The following is a 24,485-nucleotide window of genomic DNA, read 5'->3' on the forward strand; positions in this document are numbered from 1 at the left end:
AGACCATTCCCTCGTCTGGATCCTTGGGAGAGAGCGGTCACCTCTGCCTCTACTGCAGCTGCAGTCTGCTTTCCACTGGGAGCGTACAGCATTTCCAACACTGAGCCCCCCGGTAGGTGTCATCTGGATGATATCCCGCCCCTTCCCTTTTCTGTAGCCGGCTCCTTCTCCGGTGCTGGCGTCGCTGCTAGAGGCATCCACTTGCCACCTTGTCTCCCCTTAGCACCGGCTGGATCCACCGTCAGGGGGCACAACAGATTTCCCCTTTGCAGCGTTAGCAGCCTTGGGAGCCATTCAGGCGGTCACTTTCTCCCGGCAGCCTATGGAAGCGATGATCAGCTCCACCAGCAACTCAGATACCACCCGGCACTCCCACTGCAGTGTGTCCCATTTAAATCCCAATCGAGAGTCACTGGCTCTTATATCAATTGCAAAACACTAGGTTTGCGCACAGTCCGAAGCTGGACACCTTAGATTTTCTTGTCTCTGGATGGAAAAATTATAACATTAATGTGTTTCAGTAGAGATTAGCACTAGGCTCTTTTCTGCCGTAACAGACTATTTTTTTACATTTCAATTGCACAGGGAGCACAGTGGGTGATCTGCTGAATGTAGTAACTACGACACTGGAGTGTGATATACGGAGGTGGGCAAGGGACATGCATGTATGCTCTTGGTGCTCCCTTAATGGCAGTGCTACACAAAGCATGGGCAGAAAAATTAAAACATTACTCCCCTCAAAACATTGATTTGCAGATGGTTTCGGCAATTGGCTAACACACACTGTGGTTAATTCCACTATCTAGTCTTGGGGAGAGAGCTTGTTCATAAAAATGTAGGAAAATCTCCTATTTTGTAGACATAAAAAAGCTAAGCCACCGTAGGTAGGAATTTGAGGTGTTAGCACAGAAAAAGTCTATCCTTGAAATAACTGCAAGTTCTATTAATGTCCAGCTAGCCTCTGTATGCTCTTTAAATCTGCCTCAGCTGGTCTGGACATCCACTCACTCGGCAAGAAACACCATTGTTCTGATTTTTTTCAGTTACTTGCGACCTGTCCTTTCAGGCCCGCCCTATGGGCCGACCACCATTTGATCTTTTTAAATTGGAAAATAGATAAACCCTGCCAGAAGGGCAGGTTGACGGACCACACTGTTTTTAGGGTGTGGAATAAGGTGAAAATGTACGATTGGGTGGATCTCTTCGCTAACACTCGCCCTTGTCTGACCAATCATGTTGACCAAAATGTGGGGGCGGTCACTATTGGCTAGCAGGGGCCGCGGATGTGCTGGCTCATCTACAAGAGCTGAAGAAGAGAAAAGGCAGACTCCGGGCCTCTTGGATCTCTGTTTCTTTGGCTGCGGAACGTAAATCATGCAAAAAGCTCAAAATAATTTGGCGTAACTACTACTCATCTAACAGCAAATCTAACTACAAATTTGCTCTTAGAGCCTATCACGTCTCTCTTAAACAGTGATGTAACGAAACTTGACATGCTGCCCCCTCCTCCCCCCCGCAGCAAAGTACCTGGAGCCCCTCCCTGCCGAAGTCAGTCAGGGCTCACAAACCAGGGTACTTTGCTGAAGGGGGTGGGGCCTGGAGCTCGCAACCCCCCCACCCCCCCCACCCACCCCCCCACCCCATAGGGTTCTATGTTACGCCACTGCTCTTAAGCAGGCTCAAAATTTGTATTTAGCCTACAAAGTTAATTCCACTGAGTAAAACTCCCACTCCATCTTTCGGATTGCAAATCTTTTCTCTCTACGGAGTCCTGCCACAGGGCAATTACCCCGTTCCAAGAGTTGTGCAATGGACAAGCAATGTTCTTTGCAACAAAAATCACCAATATGCAGAGATCACTGCCTGCTCTGCAGGAGAGTCTCTCTCCTGTCAGCCATGTGATCCCGACTGCCATAGCAACAGTCTTATCCAGTTCAGGACTATTTAATTGGAACAATCTAGAAAATACATTTTGACATTTAAATCTGGCTCCCCACTGGATGCCTGTCCCCTACTTTGTTAGCTGCTGCAGTACATCATCAATCCTGTGATTAATCACATCTTCAACCATTCCCTTTCCTCTGGGGTTATGCCGGCCATTTAGAAACTGGCCCCTCTGCTCAAGAAGCCTGCATTGGACCCAATATATTTTGCAACTATAGGCCTATTCCTCTTCTTCTGACCTTCCCTAATATGCTGGGGAAAAAAACTGATCAATGTCCAGCTTTCTGATCATCTTGAGCAAGGCAAGCTGATACACACAATCCAATCAATAGTCACGAGCTGTGAATATCAACAACCTGTGTGCTAAGTTTGGAACCACCAAGAACAAGGTCATTGAGGTCTAATGCATTGTTCCACTAAATGCGTCAGAAGCCATGGGAGAGGGAGAAGAATACACAAACTTCTCTATCAATTTACCAACTGTACTAATTCCCTTTGGATTGGGGCTTTCTGTACTCAAATATGTAGCTTCATCATCTCGGATTTTCCCTGTGTGACAAACAAATGTATGTCTGTTTCGTCCTGGTCATTGAAAGGACCACTATAGTAGTGGTATATTCAGCTCCCCCTCTTAGGTGTACTTAAGCAGAGATGGAAGAAACCGGTCATGTGTTCTAAGAAATAAATGGGTTTAGGCAAGTCTTATATTCCCTGTGCTAATCGGAGCAACCATAGATAGGTGTGTCGCCCCTTCTGCAGTTTGTAGAATGTTGATGGATTGGTGGTTCTTGGTTGGAAAGAGGTCTCAAATAAACTCCCTTCCAAAACTGAAATGTGTAATAAGCAGGCGCGCAACACCCATTGGGCTCACCGGGCTTCAGCCCCCCCCCCCCCCCCCGTCGTGTGTGTCAGCCCGGCTGAGACAGCCTCGCGGGCTGGCGTCCGTCTAATTGCAGCTGCACCAGAGTACTTCACGGGTCTTTAAAAGACCATTTACTCGTTAATGAGGCTTTTGTTGCGTTTTCGCCCCTTCTTACAGCCATTCTGCCTATGGCTGGAAGACTTAGCCCCCCCCCGAAATCTTTTTCAGCCCCCCCCCGAAATTTGGCTCTAGTTGCCCGCCTGGTAATAAGTAATAGTCACCTGCAAAAGTTCTAAATTATGCACACTGCTAGATGGCTCTACAACTTTGCTGAAGCAGGATATATGACTGGAGTTTCCACCTAACGAGACTTGTAACCACAGGTAAAACAGTTGCGGAGGTCAGGAAATGAGTAATTGTGAGGTATTTGAGAATGAAGCACCAGCACATGAACCAATCATGAAGAAGAGGAACGACAGTCAGACCGCTAGAAATGAGAACTATTGTAGCAATCCAGAGGTGACTGCAGCTCAGCTGTGTGTCTCGAATCAAGGAAATCACAAAGCGTGCACCATTAGCTCCAATGAAATATATCAAGAATCCAAAAAACCCACAAAAATAGCGTGGGGTGGGAGGGGAAGATGGAATAGCCCTTCTGGTGATAGTATACTTAGAGCGTGTAACCAAACTGGACTGGCTGGTACCAGGAACAGAAGTTAAGACCACTGCTGAGGTGCGAAAGGGTTTAAAAAAAAAAATTTAAAAAAATTTAAGCATTTAATTAAAACAGGGTCTACCCAAGGGCGCCACTTTAAAACTCAGACCCAGAGCGAGACAAATGGTGGGAGATATTTTACACAGTGGGTAAACGCTGACACCACAGCGTCGTTATTTACCTGCAGCTGCAAATACCTCTCATTCCAAGCCTTCCCTCAGAAAATGGGGGCAATACACACAGATTTGGGGGTTATCGCGCTGCAATACCCATCTATTGGAATTTACCAGGAAATGTAGCCATGTAAATTTCGACAGAACTGACCTCACTACATTTACTTGAGGGGAATAGGGGTGGAGGCCGTGAGGGAATAGAGGTGAGGGGGAATTTGGTAAAGACAACCAAACTCGTCATTCAAATCTGTGCAGTCAGAGGAGTTACCACGCATCCAAAAGTAACGTCCAATTAGGGCTTAAGGCAATAATGAGTGAGAGCCAACAGGAAAACCGCAACTTACATCACCACCAGGTCTTGGAAAGAAAAAAAACAACTACAAAATGTTCTTTGTTTACCACACAACATGGAAAACAATTAAAAGTGCGTGCAATCGGAGAGGCCGTTCGTACAAAGACGTCGCAGGATGTCCGCAGTTTGGCAAGCCCTTCCTGCAAGGCCGCATGCCAGACCGGATATGTAAATTGCTATTTTGAACGATCTCCCGTGAGACAAAATCTTCGGGAACCAAAAGCAATTAGCGTTTAATGCTTTCCTCTGCCAAAAGTATTGTTTAAATGTAGCATCCAATTAGGTGGGTGGGAGGATTCCTGTACCATCCTCAGAAAGATTCTGACGTCACCTGCAGGAAAAGACACTCAAAACAGAACAGGGGAACAGCACTAGAGCCTAAATATTCATTGCAGGTTTGTGATCATCAAACACAAGGGAACCATATGCTGGTTCCCATACAGGCTGCACTGCACAGCCACATGGCTGAATGAATCCAATCAATTAAATACTAATCTTACTCCTAATTTCATACATGAGGAAGAGAATTCTCTCGAAATGCATTGGGCAATTTTAATAAAGAAGTGACATGAGGCAACCACTTCCCCTGTATTTGTGTTAATACCTCAGCATAATTTGTGGATGAATAAAATGAATTGAAGAACATGAAAAATTGTGAAAAGTAAATCGAGTTTAAAATGGATGAAATTAGGAGTAAGATTATCAAGTATTTGATTGATTGGATTCATTCAGCCATGTGGCTATGCAGCCTGCATTTGAACCATAGTGTTTGGTTATACCATAGAAGCATAATTGGGCGGAGTGCGACACAGGCGAGCACGCTCTTACAGTTGAAAGATTTGAACTGCCGTTGAAAGTGGATTACATGAGGTGTGCATTTTACAATCCTTTGAGGTTTGTGATCATCTCACGGTGCGCGCTGTCTTTCGCAATGGCTATCCAACAGTCGAGCAACGGGGATTTTAATATTCAGCCACATTATGGAGAACCATGGCAAGGTCATTGATCTACTAGAATGAACCGGTGTGCACACGATTCATGTCTGGAATTGTAGTTTCTGCACGCATCCAGCCAGTCCGTTTTCGCAGTGGAGACGTGTAAAGGCTCGTGGCCTGCCCGCGCAGGGGCACGCGGCAGATCACGGCTGCAAACCACGCAGGGTCTGTTCAAAGCTATAGATGTCAAATGTCGCACTCTCCCAACCTATGGCGCGGATATTGGAGCGGGGAGGAACCTCCCGAGCAATTCAATACGTGGCGAAACTGCCGCCTCCCAGGTGGCAAGGAGCAGGCCGAGCCAACCTAACGGAAGCACACACCCATACAAAATAGCAATACACTTAGCCGTTTACTTTAACTCATTCTTAGTGAAGCTAAGAGTACAGTTTCAGAGATTCCAAAGTGGCCAGAGGATGCATACTTGATGCAGGTAAATAAAACACAATGTCTGCTGGGTGAAAATAAGCTCTTCTGGAGTCTCCCCAGTAACACAACCGGGCAGGAATGTGTGCTACCTTAAAGCAAGATTTCCGCCCGACACAAAACTTGGAGTTGGGGCCAACAGACATGCATTTGTTGAGACATGCTATCAACAAGCCGTCAAAAACCCACAGGTGGCTTACGTGCATCATTAATCGGCTAACTCTTAAAACCTACATCCCCACATGCAGAAGGGTAATGTGGCATTTGTGTAGCAGACAGGCTGGGCGTCCATGCGACAGGTAAGGCGCACAAAAAAAAAATATATGATTGACAATATTAGAGCAGAAAGGATACAGAAAATACACAGTATTCCCTCTCCTATATTATCAACAAAGGTATGCTCGCAGAAACAGAACAAGCTTTTGCAATGGGTCTCGCATTTACGTGAATTTGAGCTATCGGTATTGTAAATGACAATGCCTTTTATTTATGTTTTAGTTTTTAAAACATAAATAAAAGGCATTGTCATTTGCAATGCTAATAGCTTCAACTCTCGCAAATGCATGACCGAAGTCCGGCGAAGCACTGAAACCCCGGCGCTGGCCTGGCGGACGCTGCTCTGCCGCTGAGCGTGCACCCGGGCGCCGTACTTGCCTTGCAGCTCCTTCTTCCAGCCTGCTCTGCCATTGCTTGGGCCCACTGTTGCCCTCCATGATTTCACCCAAAGCAAAAAGTCAGCAGCATCGCTCCCAACAACATTTTACTATGTTATTGGGAGCTATGCCGCTGACCTGTGGCAGCTCGCCGAGGGAGTGCTGCTGGGCAGTGGGGGGTAGTGGACAAGGTAAGTAAATAAATCAAACAATTTATCTTGCATGCACTGCATCACCAACTCGGCACTGCAGCACGCGCAAGGTAAATTGTTTTATTTATTCATCTCACTCCGGTCTGTCGTATGTCGGACTCCACTACCCCCCCAGCCTGACCCTCCCCCGCCCCGCAGCACTCCCTCGGCGAGCCGTCACTGCCGCTGACACTGGTTTGAGTGAAATCATGGACAGGAGAAAGGCATGCAGCTGCCTTGATTTTAGGTTAAAAAAAAGACAAGGAGTTGGCCGAGCTAGGCAGTTAGGGAAGAGCTGCTGCACTACCCTCCTATACACAAATTTGTAAATAAAGTTCTAGATTCAAGTTGCCCACCTCTCAGGTCCACTGCCTTAGGACCATAAACATCTGGCACATAAGAACACACAGAGGCAACACTCAAAATTACAAAGTCTGTACAATAGACATTTCAGTCCAAATTCTTCATTGATACATAAAATGTTCTTTAATGTCGCAAGATGAACAAATACAGCAGCAGCAATACAGCCAACGCGTTTCGCCCAATATAGGGCTTCCCAGGGCAATTCAGGGAATAGTCCAAATCTTGATCAATTCACTTTTGTACCTCAATCGCTACTTGATTCACTTTAACTGTGTATCGTCCACAGAACGTATATTAGGATCCAAAATGTATAAGATCGCATGACCTCCACCAGAGTTTTTTTTTCCCCCTAGTTTAATTGTGCAGCCCACTTCTGAAAGTCTTGTTCCGACCAGTCTAGTGCATACTTCTTTATCCCATTGTGCAAGTCTTTGAGAAATATACAACCAACTACAATCTCACCTTCTAATATGCTCCTGGTCCCTGCACCTTTAAGGGCATCATATTTGGGGGGATTTAAGGTAGTATAACAATATAAGTATATGTAAAATGCACGTTCAGCCCTTGGGGAATTTTGGTGCTGAATATCAGATGTTACTCAATGACACGGATTTTATTGACCTTGTAACGATGAAAGGCCGAGTGGACCCACCTGTGACCCGGAGGTCAAACACAGATCCATGCAGCGGATTAATTATTAGTCTGAGCCACAAGGCCAGGCTTAAAGAATCAAGTGTGTCCCTCTCCATCCCAAAGCCTCTCCAATATTTATCACTATATCAGTAAAGATATTTGTTCCAGTTTTCTAAGGGTCATACTCTGATTGGGCATACCTTTATATTGCCTCTGTGTTGTGCCTGGAGATCCTAAGCACATCAAACCATAGGTTCTCCCAGTAGTCCTGGGTGATTTCAGTATTTAGAGCGCTCTCTCCATTACCATGTAGGGCTAAAGTACAATAGTTGAGCTCACCGTATTTATTATCTTGCAGAACCCAGAAATAAGACTTTACGGTCAAGTAAAATTCAAAAGGTGCTTAAAACACCGTCAATTCTCTCATACCAACTTACCTGTAGGGCAGGGGCAGCATGTGGTTTTACTAGTCAACCCCCCCCCCCCCGCCCACAACTCCCCTCCAATCAGCCTAAATCCCTTCTTACATTGGTCAAAGGATTTGATCAATTTCTTTTTTTCCCTTAAGCAGGTCAGAAATCATGCTATACCCACATTCCATATTCACTACGTCAAATATTTCTTTTGAGGATCTGGAGCCATTTTGAATCCATTGGATAAGTGTAGAGCGCTTGGTGGCCTGTAAGTAGCAGGTGATTTGGGGTTATCAAAAATAAGCAAATTTTAGGCAGGTTTCTCCTAATCAACCGGATACTACCTGAGAGCGATCTGCCAGCCACAGCATACTTCCTTTGGCCCAAAGTTTGTTTGAATGATTATGTTCTTACTCAAACACTAATCAAAGGTGTACAGTCCACTTTAAGCTTTGTGAACACGTGTGACCAGAAACGGCAAGGACAGTGTCATTTTTTTAATTTCTTTTTTAAATCAGTTTATATTATACAGTTAAATTCTGTCAAATGATTGCGGAACCCACTGTGTGCCTATTCTGAAATGATTCAGTCCTTCAATTTACATGTAGGCAAAGGCCCCAAGCTGGAAAATTAGCCTTTCCCTGCCCATGATCCCTGCTCCCCTCTCCCAATACTGATGCTTTTAATGTGTGCCACAGATCGGTTTTGTTGGATCAAGATATCCGGGGTTCCGCCTTGCTGGATCCTTACAGGAGCGAAGGTTGAAAGCCAGCCATGCGGATAGGAAGTACTAAATAAAAGGATGCAATCCATGTCTCAGACAATAATGGTATGCTGCAGAGCTTTCCTACTGTAGAACGTTCAAAGGGAGAAAAGACTGGATCCATGCATAGTCTAGGATCCTGGGAAAAGATTGGTCATTGAGAAAATATACCTCTACTGTATCTATTACAACAAAAGCAGTTTTAGTACTTTACATGCACTTATTAAATAACTAAGCACAGTACATAACTTATATTAACCAACTACGAAACTGAAAGGGAAAGAAAAAAACAAACAAAAAACAAGAACAAATATTCTTGCCAAGTAAAACTTACCTTGCTTCATTAACTTTCACTTTATCTCCCAGACACACAAAGTTCTCTATGTAGCCCGCGCTGCAGTTAATTTTCGTCCAATCAGGTTTGCAAACGTCCAAGAAGTGTGGCCGCAACCGACCTATCGTGTACTTGGCAATGTCCGTCAGGGATTGACTCGCAGCAGCCCCGAATATAAACGTTCCAATGGCTTTATAAATAGTGGCTACATAGTGATTTCTGACAAATGCATTTGATTGCAAACGATTATAATACACAGACAGTGCTTCTCCTAAAATAATCTGAAAGAAATAAAAACAAAGGGTAAATATCTCCATACATTTTTTTTTTTTAACTTTAACAATTGTTTAGTGCAACTATAAAAAACCTAGATTGTTTTGAAAAGAAAAAAAAACATTCCAAGCAATGAAAAGAACCGTAGAAAATTCAACAATCATCTGTAAGTATTTTATATCCTGAAGGGTGCAAGAGATGGTTAAAAAAATGCAGCTTTCGCTCAACAAAATGAAACCTCAAAAAAAGTACTTTCCAATGTGCAAACATCGTCTATTTAGCTTACATCAGGCAAGGTTTGCCGAACAAGGGCATGACTCTAGGTACAGCCGAGGGAAAATGTATAGCTGAGTGAAGAGATGGACAGTAGTTTTGTTGGAGTCAACGCTGGATTATACAAATAGTAACTAATGAAAATGCCCCAGTACAATGAATGAATGAATTTGATGCCTCCAACAGTAAAATATATCTATATCAGACAAATCACTCTTTTGGATCAAAACGACATGGTAAAATTAGTCAATATACACGTGGAACTAGGTTCTTCAATATATTATATTAGTTGGCGTATTCTGCCGACCAGCAACACACAGATATCCCCCTTTGTGTCTGTTCCATTCAATATTCAGTGGAAGGTTTACTGATGTGATGAACTCCATCATTTAAATCTTAGCGCAGGGAGTACTACTACAACACTCCATATTCCCCACGAACTCTAACAAGTAACATCTTAAAGGTAAACCACAAATTCCTACCAGTGTCTCCAACTTCTCTTTCCACAGAAATGAGGAAATGTTGGAGGCTTTGTGGAATGGATAATAGCATACTGTAAACAAGTGTATCAGGAGGAATGAAACCCTTGCCACATTACATCCCAATCTACCCACAGGGATCGCCCTTCGTAAGGGCACATGTAGTTAAACAGCTAGCTTCCATTCCTTCCCAGGCATCCCAGAGTAAGCAGGAGTGCCCATGCCAAGAAAGTGGTGGGCTGGCATGAGCACTACTTGGAAAAAACTGGGGGTAGGCGATAAGTGACAGGAGTGCAAAACCAGTGTTAAGAGCAAACCTCATTCCTCAAGCAAAACCCCTCCATCGGCTTTCCTCGAAGAAATGGGTGCCACAGGGCGAGAAACAACGAAGGGCAGAGATTTTCTATTTTTCTTGTTGGATAAAGTCATTTTTCAAGTTTCAGCTTAATAGATCTGGATCCATGAAAAATATTGAAATAAACCTAGGGATTCAATCATTTGATTTCAAAAGTGACAAATGTGTCCATGCTTCTTTTTTGAAGTATGCACCAATGAATTGCCAAATCAAAAGGACCCATGTGGAAAGAATGCAAAAAGAACAAATGGACAGAATGTTGAACAATGTCAAACATTCACCCCAGTACAGAGATCTGGGCCCAAATCCATAGTTTTTGCTCATCATGCCATTCAAGTTTAAACCCCAGCCATAAGCAAATCAGACTTGACCCTGTTCCCCAAGGGAACAGTCCAACTTGAACTACCACGCCAGGTCCTTCCTGCACTGGAAACAAGCATCCTAGGACCGGTTTTGAGGTTTCACCCCTCAGCCAGGTTGGCTTGATTCCAGTGGCATGCACAGCCCAGGACCTACAGGTTTCAGGTCCAGGGAGGACCTGGCTTGGCAGTTCGGGCTGGACTGTTCCCACGAGGCACAGGGTCAAGACTGATTTGCATATGACTGGGTCTAAACTGGGGTGGCATGGTGAGCAAAAGAACTATGGATTTATTAGATCACTTGAATGGGGGTGAATGTTTGATTTGCTCTGCATTCTGTCAATCATCTGTGTCTCTTTTGCATGTGGAAATAAAGGAGAATGGGGAAAGACCTTTACATTCACAAATAGAAACAACTTCACCAGAAAGAGAGATTACACATTTTCAGGCAAAAAAAAGGTGTCATGTTCAAAACACATCTGGAAAGATTTCATATCTTGATCCATACCAGTGGTGCTATCGACAACAAAATGAAGCCTCAAAAACTCTACTTATCAATTTGTAAACCACATTGTTGTTTTGATCTTAGATGAAGCAATGTTTGCAACATCGAACACTGGCATGAACCAAGATACATGCGAGCATCCATGGATTTACAGATGGTTTTAGGTTTATTATTATTATTCTCTTTTAGGCGAGGCCTTTTCCCAAACAGACTATTTGCCTGCATGTACTATAATAGAACAAGACCAGGGATGGCCAAAAAAACTGATTGCAACTGCACAGGCATGTAAGATTGTATTAGCAGAAGTGAGATTGAACATGCATTGTTTTAAGTATGTGCATTCTTTGCAAATTAATAGTTAAAAACTTGGAAACAGAACTCCACATAAAAAATGTATTTATTGACTCCTCTTGCTTGAAGCCACTTATATTAAAGAAAAAAAAAAAAGTATTCCATAAAAGGAGTGCTGCTTTCTCACATACAAAAAAAAAAAACTTACCATGTGGAAGACCACACAGAGTGAATTAATCACAGATGCCAGAAGTCTTATTTCCCATACTTGCGAGACTGAGTTTATTAACAATGTGGGATGGGGAACTAGAACACTCTTCCTCCGAATCACAGTGCGTTGCCATCCAGAGTTCCTCTACAGAGCCTATGGTAGCCTCGATGTGCATAAACATCAATGTCTTGTTTACCTTCTTAAGCTAAGGTGTTCTTGGGAGCCACACCTTCAACTTCCCCCTTCCTTAGTATCCGGAGAACTCCTTTATTCCAGTGTTCCCAGTGATAAATATATTAACTTCAGGATCTGCTTCATTTAAGAGTTCTATATTTCTTAGCAGTTGCATTGCCAGAGAGCTTCCTCCTGCATCTAATTTCACACAGTGTCCAGAACTGTTCCTCTCCATCAGTCCAGTACATAAGAACCGCGACAGGGTCTGGACTGCAGCAGTGTTAAGAAGGTTTCAACTCCTGATTCCAGGTCTTTGCTTGCCACCTCAAATGATCTACCAGATTGTGCAACGTTTGCAGCATGCTTCCCATGGCCTACCTCGGTTTGCCACTCCCAGCGACTAACCCATTTCAGCGCACACTGCTAAATTTCTGATATATTGACCTTATTTGCTTAGTCGCTTGTTCAGCCTTTTTACTTGACTTTAAAAACTCTTCGCCTCCAATATGGTCCCTTTATTGACTACCTCGCCCCAGAGATGCTAACTCTATATGGTCTGACCTCAAATAGACCTCCTCAAAGACCAATAATGTCCTCTCACCTCAGGTGAAACTGGCCAGGTCGGTTTTATTGGCATGCAGTCTCCTTAACTCGTACTACGGTTTATGTGGACAGATGTTGCATCAATAGTATTGGGGGCATGGGAAGTAAGAGGGGAAAGCGTGCTGGAACCGTAATGTTTTTCTTCTCTCCTCTTCCCAAACTACTTAACTGCCAGTGGTGAATAGGCCACAGCTTTGCCCAGTTCCTGAACTAGCCTTATTCACTTGTGTCTGTTTATGTGGCCTGCACCACACTTCTTTAATCCAAAGTGCTCCCTCAGTCTTCACCCGCTGTGGGCGTCCCCTCTCTTCAGCCCGATGGCAAAATTCCTGCATGCCAGGTTACACAGTAGGTCACCATTATAACAGATTTATCCTGCTCCCCCTCACAAGATTTACCTACCATGTCTTCCACAAGCACAATATGTCCCTGCATAACTAATCTTATTCTCACCACTGGATGCCCGCCCCAGTTCACAATCCTGACATCACCCTGCTTCAGCGTTCAGACTCTGGACCTCTAGTTACTTCCTTGGGCGGCGTGTAGTGGCCTCAGAAAGGTGAGCAGTGAAAGATGTGCCTGCTTCCTCCCCCACCTTGTTAATACATCCAGCCTCTCCTACCCAAGCAGTGTGATTAGCCCTTCAACTATATTAATGTAAGGGCGATGAAGTGAGACTAGGGAAGGTGGAACGCTACATGATAAAACCTAGCATTTGTATTCATTTTCAAGAGCACCCACCTCGCCTTTGCGGATGCTGTTACATACGCTGTACCCGAAGGTGTCTCTTCAGATACTAGGTACCACTCAAGTTAAGAACTCCGCGCAAAGCATACTTACACAGTGCTTAAAACAATCAATAATCAGAAATGTTAAACTGCAAAATGTTCATTTTCACGGCCCAGTTTAAATGCGATTTCATGGAGAAAAAAAAACAAATTAAACTTACAACGAGAATACTGAAAGGTATCATTATGGCAGCTAATAGGCCATAAGATATGGTTTCTTCTTTGGAAGGGTACCGGATGGAATCGTCATTACAGAAAAATCCTCGTTTGAAGGGGATATGCTTCACATTGAGAATTGCAAAAGGCAACCCAGCTATCAAAAGGGGAGAAAGCACAATTCGTTAGAATAGGATTCATCAAAAAAAAATAAAGAAAGAAACAAGATGTTCCCAGTGATGCAAACAGTGATTTTAAATAATGCTTCAGTAGGTGCCACGACATTAGGCGGCATTTCCAAACGGCTAGCATTCTTAAAGAGTTAAACCAAACCCCCACCCGGCGTGCATTTCATGAAGGCTTCCGTGTGCGCACGTGCTGACACCCGGAGTCATAATTTCACATGCTGTCTCTTAAGCATTCTAATCGTGCCAGTGTGTTTCAGGTGATTAAAACAAAACGGTATTTTCCAAACCAGCTCCTCTTTACAATCTTGGACAGCAAAGAGAACAGTTACTTGCGTCATCCAACCACAAGACTCCCAACCAAAGAATGCGATCCTCGAAGAAGCTCGCCTGACCGGCTGCGCAACACCAAGGAATTGCCACAGCATTTCTTCAATAATTTGTTTCCAGCCCAAACATTTGACGTAACATTAACAATATTGTAACACCTTTTGGATCAGTAAGTAAAAAAAAAAAAAAAGGGATAAGGTGTTTGGGATCAAGAATAGACTAATCCTGCAAAACCACAGGTGAAATGGTTTGCCATATTGTGCTAATATATGAACGAGGCTAAACTACACCCTCTGCAGAGTAACCAAATACTTTTAAATCAATCCACTGAAGGATACTTTATTATATTCTAACTGTGCACCATGAAGGGCAAGCTTGCTGCTTCGGAGGACACGAAATGAGACAAGAAGCTTAACAAGGAAAACTACTTGACTCGGCACATACGAGAGGATGAAAACTTAAAAATGAGCAGAACCAGCCAGTGCTTAAAATCCCTACTTGCTGTATGAAGACTGCTGCTCTGATATAGCTCGTAGACTCCGGTTACTCTCCTGTGTCCATCACATGCCCATTTTCATTTGTGTCACGGTTTTCCTGCCATCATTCACATCGTAAGGCAGCTCCATTAATTTATGCTTACAACCCTACAGAAAAAAGTGATGTGTGATCAAATTTCCACTCCTCTCTTGGAAACCATGAAGTGGTTTAAAATTGCCCTCACTACTATGTAGTGGCATGTTTCATCATAGGGCTGCTACAACATCACTGCACAGACCAACACTAGTGATGGAGCAAAGGAAAGGGGGGGGGGGGGGGGGGGGGAGACAAAACAACCATAACTCGTTTGGGATCCATGCAGTAAGTACCTTATAAACGGACAGTGATTGTGTAAGTGTAAAACTACTTCTGAGATACCCTTCCAATTTTTTTTTTATTAATCAGGAGATCCCGGGTAGGATTAAAAGTCAGAAAACTGAGATGTCTAGGGGAGAGTTAGGACCCCTTTTCTCTCCTATACTACTTCTATGTCGACATGTTTTGGCCTTCACTGTCGCCCCCTAAAGGGTCATTTGGCCTTCCTCAGGACTAGTGATCTCGTTTTGTGCAAATGCCTTCCCTCAGACAATTTCCAATTATTCAGGGGGATATGTAGATTTGGAAAAAAAGTGATTCTATATACAATGACCTTGCTTGTCACTTTCTGTGTAGACACTTCTCTGTTTCTGAAATGACAAACACATAACATGAGGAAATTAGGATCCTTTTGTTCTTTGTTTGCTACACACGAGAAGAAGGTTAGCGGTCTAGTTCCCATCTGAGCCCATGTAACACGGGACTAAACCAGAAGCCGAAAGTATCCAGCAAGCGAAGGGCCGAACAGGATTTATGACGCGAATTACTATTCTGTTGTAACTACACAGGGTGGTGAGAGGAACTCAGAAGTGGCATCCAACCCCTTGAAGAAGTGGGTTAAGGGTGGCTAGACAGAGGTTCGAGTGACAGAATAGAGTAGCTCAAAACCAGTGAGATTCGGTAAAGGGGAATGCCTTATAGGTGGACATGATTAATGTATAGATCAGAATGATTGGGCAGTCATTAGGAGGAACCTAGCCTCACTAATAAAATGCAGGTTAATCACCTTTTCGGTCCATCGGATTAGTAAGCAAATGCAGTTAAAGGAGCATTGATGAGCCTGCTATCTAAATGGTATGGGCGGAAAAAAAAAAAACAAAACAGGGAATAAGTACAAATACCTGTATCTAGCCAGTGAGAAGTGGTGAATATTAATTGGCTGTAAACTTTAAGATCTAGAAGTTATTTCATAAATGTGATTGATGCGATGTGCACCCTAGTTTGAGAAATTTGATTGCTGAAACTTGGTAAGATACGGGTTCTCATTTCTCTTTCATTTGGGAGATTCACCTACACCGTTGTCGTTCCGCTCACTGCTGAGAGGTGGGACTGTATGATGAGTAACAATAAGTGATAGATGGCGGTCAGGGGATTTCCGTGACTTCGCTTAAGAGTGCATGCTATTTTGGTATAATATAGTGGTGGGCTTCCCCCTATACCTAATCAAGCTTTTTTAACATTTGAAAACATGGGTTGTGTATGGTCTTGTATTTGGATTTAGGTTAAGTGTTTGTCATTTCAGAAACACAGGAGTGGGTCTACACAGAAAGTCAAAAGTAAGGTCATTGTATATAGAAACACTGTTTTGTCCAAATCTACATATCCCCTGAATAGTTGGAGATTGTCCAAGGGAAGGGATTTGCACAAAACAGATCACTTGTCCTGAGGAAGGCCAAACGACCATTTATGGGCAACAGTAAAGGCCGAAACATGTTGACATGGAAGCAGTATAGGAGAGAAAAGGGGTCCTTACTCTCCCCTAGACCATCTCCGTTTTCTAACTTTTAATCTTACCCCGGAATCTCATGATTAATACAAAATTTGGAAGGGTATCTCAGAGGTAGTTTTACACTCACACAATCACTGTCCGTTTATATGTTATTTACTGTGTGGATCCCAAACCAGTTATGTTTGTCTTGCCTTCCCCCTCCCTTTGATTCATCCCAGGTGTTGGTCTGCGCAGGGATGTTATAGCAGCCCTATGGTGAAGCATGCCACTACATAGTGGGGGAGGGCAATTTTGAACAACTTCATGTTTTCCAAGAGAGGAGTGGAAATGTGGCCACCCATCTCTTCCTCGTTTTCTGTTTATAGTGTGGACATGACAGGGAGGATGGAAAAGGAGTAGTACCTATCTTCCCTCTTTATGTGTGTGATGATACAACACTACAGAATTTTTTTTTACTTCTCCAATTAGCGTCAACACGCATACCTCATGACTCTTTGTACTTGAGCATTGACTGGTAGAACATGCGTGCTCCCTCTCCTAAACAGGAACTTGTATATAGCTCTGTCGGAGCATGTGCCCTCTTGCTAGCTATCCTCTGGATGGTTTGCAAGTTGAACTTTATCCTTAAAACCTGAACTCCAGCTCTGGGAGCAGTTTCTCAGGTGAGTCTCCACAACTATCTATACAATGGAAGCATAATCAGAAGCTCTTAAATCTATTACATGCATGTGTGGATAGTTGACACATCATTCAGGGTTTAGGTAGAAGACCTCAATCCCTCTATGGAGACCATCCACACTACCAATGTAAGCACTTTGAGACCAGAATGCTGTAGCCTACTTCCGAAATATCTGAGGAAAAACAGCTCATCACTCCATCGAATACTTCACTGGCTTCTAACCCCAAGAGATCAGCCACCAGCCCTAGAGGTTAATCACCCGTAACCTCTCCAAAGGGAGGATACAGACTAGAAACCAGCAGTAACATGATTGGAAGAGATCTGCACCAAATACATGACAAAGAAGAAATAGAACACAACCACTTCTAGCAAAATGTCTGGGAACCACCACCACCCCTTCAGAGATCAGAACCTGAACAGTCACAAACACTGTACAGAGAAGACAGATATGCCGCAACACAGGTTGATGGAAGAGCACAAGAGCCATAGCGGACATGAATTAGACATGTAGATGGAAGACCCTCAACTGCGCCCCCCCCCCCCCTGCACTTCGCACACCGGAGATATAACTCAGGACAAAGTTAAAACTCTGGCAGGTTCACAAGGATGCTTTAGACCTCCATCCCCAAACAAGCATGTAGAAAAATTCGCTCAAGGACACTGAATTATACTCTACCACAAACAGTTGAAAACTCCTTGTAACCATCACTCCCCACCCACTAGGAATCTTAACCTCTCTCCACCTTCGCCAGGTCATCCCTCAGACTGAACACCTGATTTACTAGCAGCAGCCAAGGACCAAGCATGACATGCTACTGCTGAGCGGGAACATGTCCACAGTGCCCTTAGCTCCCTCGGTGTACACAAGCTTGCAACGTTTACACATACTGACTGGGGATCCGAAAGTCGTACCTAGCGTCACTGTACTGTACCTTGCAGTGAAGCACAGGAGAAGATCGTTAAAAAGGTCCACAACGTACATGCAAGAATATCAGAATCCCCAAAGCTTTGACATCATTGTAACGAAGACAGAACACCGGACAAGTTTTCACTTTCGAACTGAAACCGAGCCAAAAAGGTAATCATGGCAATGGCCTGCTAGAATATATTCCTAATTATTACAGTTGCTAACCGCCCGTTGCCAGAATTAACAAGTGTACATTGCAAAACATGTGTCCGTATTTGCCCTTGTTATTTACATAGCTCTCCTTCACCCCGAGGCATTAGCAGAGCCATTGGAATTATGAGATTTTGCAGACTTAGTGATTTTTGCATAATTATAGACTTGGCACGTTTGCCACTTAATATATCATTTGCAGCATAACTTGAAGATTTTAAAAAAAGGAAGGTTCTAGCTCAAATGGTTCAAAAGTTACAAACAGATCAGTAATGCATTTAGACCTGCAGATGAAAGGCCCTTTGCAAAGTTTGACTGGTCACCTTTCTGTTGCACGTCGTTATATTTAGGTGTTAATCTGGTACTAATGAGGTGCAACCAATGCCCAGACAAAGTCAACAAGTGCAAAAATAACAAAATAATTAAGTAAACCTATCACAAAAAGTGCCGCATTAAGCTACATAATTTGCATTTTCTTGCTGTATAAATTACTCAACCCTGCTGCGTAATTTGGCCCTTCCTTACCCCTTATTCCAGCGTCCCTGGGCATATTATTCTTTCCCTGGAAGTGGTGGGCTTTCAGTTATGTCGTGGACGCCAGGATACCCTGGCTAAATCTGTGGGAAGGGAATGAATTCCAACAGGATGGTGTGTCCCCTGATAAAGCTCGATTCAAGCCTGAAAACCAAACTATGTCAGTGCATGCCACATCTGATATTCCATACATTTCAGTAAAACAATTCAGTACACGACTGAAGCAGTATCGTCACTTTGATACTTATTGGCTGCACCATAGTTTGCTTTGTCGAGTAAGTAGCCTCAGAAACTGTGCTTTAGCTTCACCCTCGGCTTTTTAACGGCTGTTGAGATGCGAGTTCACAAGAGCAGCGATTCTTAACCTTTTGGTTTCTGTGGACCCCCACTGAACCATTATTGGAAACCGGGGACCCTCTCTGAATTATTATTGAAGTCCAGGGACCCCCCTCCCACTGAGTCATTATTGGAATCCAGTGACTCCAGCCTAAGCAATTTCAGTGATGTAAACTGCAAGGAATACACACAAATATGTAAACAAGCGTTCATCAAACAAGTACACAGGGCAGAAATATCTTTTTTTAATTCACATATATTTAAAAAACAAAAATTTTTAATGAGAAGGTTGGGGTTTTTCTGAATGTAATTAAAGGTCACCCAATATCCATACTATATTCTGCTTAATTCCAACTAATCTTTTTGAGGATACCAACCTAATTTTTAGCATCCAATTTCAAATGTCTTCACATTTATAGAATGTTTTTAACATTTACAATTTAACATTGAGTTCGCCTTTCTATATACACCACATTAATCTGTTAATATTATTTAATTTTCTAAGCAGTTGCGCCCACCCCAAAATAGGCGTAACCACAGGTTAAGAACCACTGCTCTAGAGGATACAGTGTAAACTTTCAATCTTCAAGGGCATGCACATGCTCAGGAAGGACACGGCCACTCGTTTACACCCGCAGCAGCTACTGTGATTGACAGCAGATATCAGCCTCAGCCTGCATTACCTTATATGTGCCCCTTAAGTAAGCGATACAAAGAACAGGAAACTTTCCACTCTGGTTAGGACAGGCACTTAGTCGTCTAACGTAACCCTCCTTGGTGATGTTAAAAGGCACAGTTTGCAATCCAGTGCCCTCCATTAGACACCAAAGCTGCCTGACTATTTGGAGGCATTCGGAATGCAACTATGTGGTCAAAAGTTGACAACTGTACCTTTCGCTCATAGTGGGAGAAAGCACTTTAATTGTGCATTGTAGGGGGGTAGAGTAAAGGGATGATACCAAACCTGCAATTAGGTAAAACGTGGTTTCACCTAAATGGATCCACTTTTACAGAATGGCTCCAGTATTACCGCTGTGGGTTAAGTTCCTGTGTTCAAAGAGCGTTTCAGAGAGCAGGTGAGGCTTCTAGAAGATTAAACTGCGTAAAACAGAAGAGGAAGCTGTAGGTGGTTCCAACCCCAATGGCATCACTAATTCTCAATGGAAGAGACCAAACCCCATTAATTCACCTTGCACCTATTTCGGTCGAACAGCCAGCTCAGTGCAGCATTCCCCTGCCAGGTCGCACAGTGGTGGTGGGGGTGGTGGTGGTGACAGCAGCGATGGTGGAGTGTGTGTTGGGGGTGGGGTGCTTGAGCTTGAGGAAGAAGGGCTCAATCAAGTCACTACCAGGGCAGGACCCTGGTTAAATACCCTAAGGCTGCAAGGGTCATCCTCGTTGGGCACGCTGAAAGCCAGATAACTTGTGCATCATAGATTCCACCATTTCATAAACAAATAAAGTAGTTGCGGTGGTGCTATAAACAGGCATTGCAACTTCCAGCCATTCTACTGTTTTGCGTTATGTGGCCAGATACCCTGCAACATGCACCTAGATTAGGCAATTAGAACTTTACGTTGCACGTTAAGCTATCACAAATAATTCAGCAATTCACACATGGCAGTGTAACAATCAGAATGAAAATCCCATACACAACTGTAATCATCGCGAGAGTACAGATTCATGTCACTTCAAGAGAAAAAGGACCTGATATTTACTTCAGTGTATCATTCTTTATCCACATTGGCTGGCAGCCAAATCATCGCACATGTATTTGGCAAATCCACACACAGATGTTAACTTAGTCACTGCCCCCAAACCCACAAAAGTTGGGTTGACAGTCAGGTCAGAACAGGAGAAAAATACTGGATACTTGCTAAATTAACTTAATTTTCCAGCAATTGGGTAACTGTACCTAGTGGGTTAGGGAGGTGCTGTTTTGATAGCACTTGTTTGTTTCCTTATCTATTCTAGACAGAGTTAAAATGGCACCACAATTTATAAGGAAATATTATGCATGTCCATATTTTAGGAAAGCACAGGTACATTTGAGCACACATTTTATTTCGCATTCCTACCTTCACAAGCCTTTCTCCACTTGTAGATATTTTGGAAATATCCTCTTCGGAATTTTGCACTGGGCTGCGCACGATTGGATGGTGGACCTCAGCACTGTGACTCTGCCTCAACAGATTGTTGTTTTATAGTGATGGGTTCCCAGTCAATACAGAATGAAATGAAGCAGAATACTATGACAAACTATTTCAGCTCCACATATACCTGGTTTTGGGTGGGGGTCACAATTTTATGCCTGCGGGAACATTCCACAGCTCTAGTTGTATATGAGCCAGGTCTTCAAAAGGCCTATGTCTTGTGGGTGGGCTATACCAATGCAAACAATTAACTGGTGCTATCTAGCGGACGAAGCTACTCTGCACCTATCATAGTAGGGACCAATGTTCACACACACAAAAAACAGGTTTAGCCCTTGACTGCAAAGGCAAAAACTGCAGATCAGTCAATGGCTCCCCCAGTAGAGTGGTTATGTTTGCTTTAAACTTAGGACAGAGTTACATATTTAGGCATAACACCTGGAATATCACCTTGGTTCTGCCTAGCTATTAGAAAGTGGTTCTGACACTATGGGCCGCCCGGATTTTTAGCTTTTTGAGCACCTAATTGTTGAGCTTTTACTGTGGGGGAGCCTCATAAGTTGGGACTCACCCACAGTGAACTCAGGATGAAAGAGACTGCATGGGGATTTTACTGGTGTTCCCCTGGCTTGACCAGGCCACTGCGCAGCAGCTGGAGTAAGGGACACCGGGCTGCTTACATGCAGACACGTGTGTACATGGAATAGGCTTTATAGGCTGGAAAGAAACATGCCAAGGAAAGTCAGTGTGTTTTCACTTCATTATTCCCCTAAGGGAATGTGGGGCAGATGGCTTGATTAACTTCCATTAGGCCTACAGATTCCAGACACGCACTTAAGTCCAATGTAGCGAATGTAAAAATAAGTATTCTGCAGAGTCCAAAGTCATATTTGTACTGCTTTGGGGTCATCTAGAACTGTCATATTTCTCTGAGCCAGCCATTACCAGACCCAGGCTGAGGGCGGACCTCAGCTGGAAGGATTGATAACCCTTCTTCCACAAGCGAGGGCCTCCTCTCCACGAAGAGAAGATGGGTGGGACTAAAGGCCAATCCATCAACCGCTGTCGCTGGGGGCCAGGCACCAGGCTGCACCAAGGAGGGAAGGCAGCTTGGGGGGGGAAGGTGCTTCCAAAACATGTGGCAGAAACCCTGGACGACGCCATTTTGAACAAGCTCAGAGGCTGGACAAGAAGGAGGGAGCAGGGGCAGGGACGTGATGTGTCGCTGTTTGATAGGACCAACAGAGACTTCCTGCCAGCCCCCTACTCAACTTTTAAAAAGTGCTTGCACAGGAAGAGAAGGTCTCTCTGGGGTGTGGTCTGCTGAGGGTGAAGGTGCTGGAGCCTGGCGCAATGGGCAGTTGGAAGGAGAGACCCCCTGACTGCTCCCAGGACCCTATCAGCACCAGAAGAAGAGCCCAGGACTGGTGCACAGAAGCAGGGGCCTCTGCGCAGGGAGAGAGGCCCAGAAGTAGAGCCTAACGAAAGGCTGGCGCAGGGAGCCAGTGAAGACAGCACACTGCTGAATCTACCCTCTCAGAGACCCAGAGGGCAGAGGAGAGTGTTCCCAGTAGCTGGGGCTGGTAAAGAGGAGCATGAAGCGCCCCATAATGCCTTGTCAGGCATTTGGAAATCTGCCGTTTTGGTGCTTTGTGGCCCCCAGAGGAGGGGGTCACCCTCATGTGTGAAAAGGGGTGCAGGGGGGCTGCAGGAGCACCACAGTCTCCCCCAGCATAAAGAAGAACAGTCCACCCATAAGTTTCACGGGGCATCTGAAAGAATAACCCCTCAAGGGCTCAGCCAGCCTTTAACACCTTCTAGGCTGGAACTTATGTTCTACAGCTGAGGGTGTACTATGAAGTGCATCATGGAGTGAAGGGCTGAGTTGGGGATGTCTGGAGAAGGGCTTTGTCAACCCAGGGTAAACAACTAAGGCACAGTCAAATCCTATACAGAGGATCACAAATTTGTACACAGTGCACATTAGAGTATATCAAGCATTCGTGAGATTAACAGTGGGAACAACAGTTTCCAAACTATCCCTAGGAGACCTTTTAAAAAGTTAATAAATTTCTGCCATGCAAAAAGAACGGACTTAGGATGACCACATGCAATAGCCTATTGACATATCTATACTTGCACTACTTTGAGACATTTGTTCTTTTTGGGTGTATTGCACCATTAGGTAACAGTGAACAATGAAGCTCAATCGGTTGATTGTGGACACATATTTATACAACGTCAAGCAATGTACAATTCAATATGAATGGTGATCACAGTACAAAGCAAGTTCATGTGTGATCTGCGGCCAGTCTGGGGTCATTTTGTCTGATGACTAACATTTAGTTACTTTTGCATGATAATTTTCAGTTTTAAAGCAAGGCACCCAAGGGTCAGCACCTTAACAAGGGCAACTCACAAAAAAAGTGGCCACTCAAATCTAGATCACATTCAGAGCATGAAGGGGCAGCAGAGTAAATGAAGTGGTTTAACACAAATAGTCTGTCAGATCATGCACTTCAACTCTGTGCAATGGCTGCGAGTCAATCTGCTCCAATAAAACCAGCACCTCACAGGGGTGATCTGTGCCGCCAGAATAGGCATATCATTATGCCGCCACTGAATGAACTATCCTGAGTTTTGATCATTTGAGACCCCATCAAGATAAAGGATCTGGTTGACCAGTTCGCATTAAACGAGGAAGGTCAATAACATGGCGTGTAGGGGATCGATTCTGGAGGTACAGATGCCAGTCACAACAACTTCAATCAGTGTGCGCCAAGACAACATGAGTTATGCTTACTGTACACAGCAGTAAAATACTAGTGAACCAATGGCGAGTAGGGGTGCTCGGTGAATGCAACAATTCAGGTCATATAGGGTTACAAGCTGTGGTGGGGGCCTCAACGCTTGCAGTTGCCACCCCTGAGGCTTGGCGGAGTTACAGGGCGATCCAAAGGACTTTGGTGTGAAAAGCAACCACAAGAAAAAGCCCATAGGGGACTTCATGCCAATGCAACGGAAGTCCTTAAAGCAGGGCCCTGGGATAAAAGCAACGGTGCCCAGTTATTCCAAAGGGCAGTTGTAAGCCTCAGCAACTGGGAGCTTGCCTTGTAACACTCTGCCTATGCGCTTCAGTTTTTTTCCTGGACTATGGGGTCCAGATGTGGGGTGAACCCCCAAAGGTTTACTACCAGACGTGTATATTCCTGGTTCTCATTGGCTAATCAGGCAGCAACCTGCTTAGGTCACATTATCACTGGCTGACCCTGGATCGCCTGGAAATGAACGTATTACTATACCAAATAAACCTGCAATATAATTTTCTCCAAACAAAACTACTGTGATAATTTATGTGTGGACTTTTCCTTTGCATGCACGTATTCAGTAATTTAGTGCATGTGTGTGCGTGGCTATGGAATATCTGTGCTATGCTGTAAACAATACTGCGCCGCGCTCTGTCCACACCCATCAACCTCTCAATCCCTTAAGAATTCACCCAGTG

General features: G+C 44.1%; 1 protein-coding gene across 2 annotated transcripts in view; it reads right to left on the reverse strand.

The window, feature by feature from the left end:
* Window positions 1-24,485, reverse strand: part of PLPP1 (phospholipid phosphatase 1) — a 308,844-nt gene that overhangs the window by 164,855 nt on the left and 119,504 nt on the right. The window contains exons 2-3 of one of the 2 annotated variants that reach the window (XM_085631308.1): window positions 13,290-13,441; window positions 8,818-9,098 (exon numbers count right to left, since the gene is read on the reverse strand). In XM_085631308.1, the coding sequence (XP_085487434.1) occupies window positions 8,818-9,098; window positions 13,290-13,441 (433 nt within the window). The remainder of the gene's footprint in view (window positions 1-8,817; window positions 9,099-13,289; window positions 13,442-24,485) is intronic. The other variant, XM_085631307.1, reaches the window with a different exon arrangement.

The sequence above is a fragment of the Triturus cristatus genome, chromosome 2_1 (assembly GCF_964204655.1).
Source record: "Triturus cristatus chromosome 2_1, aTriCri1.1, whole genome shotgun sequence".
Taxonomy (NCBI): Eukaryota; Metazoa; Chordata; class Amphibia; order Caudata; family Salamandridae; genus Triturus; species Triturus cristatus.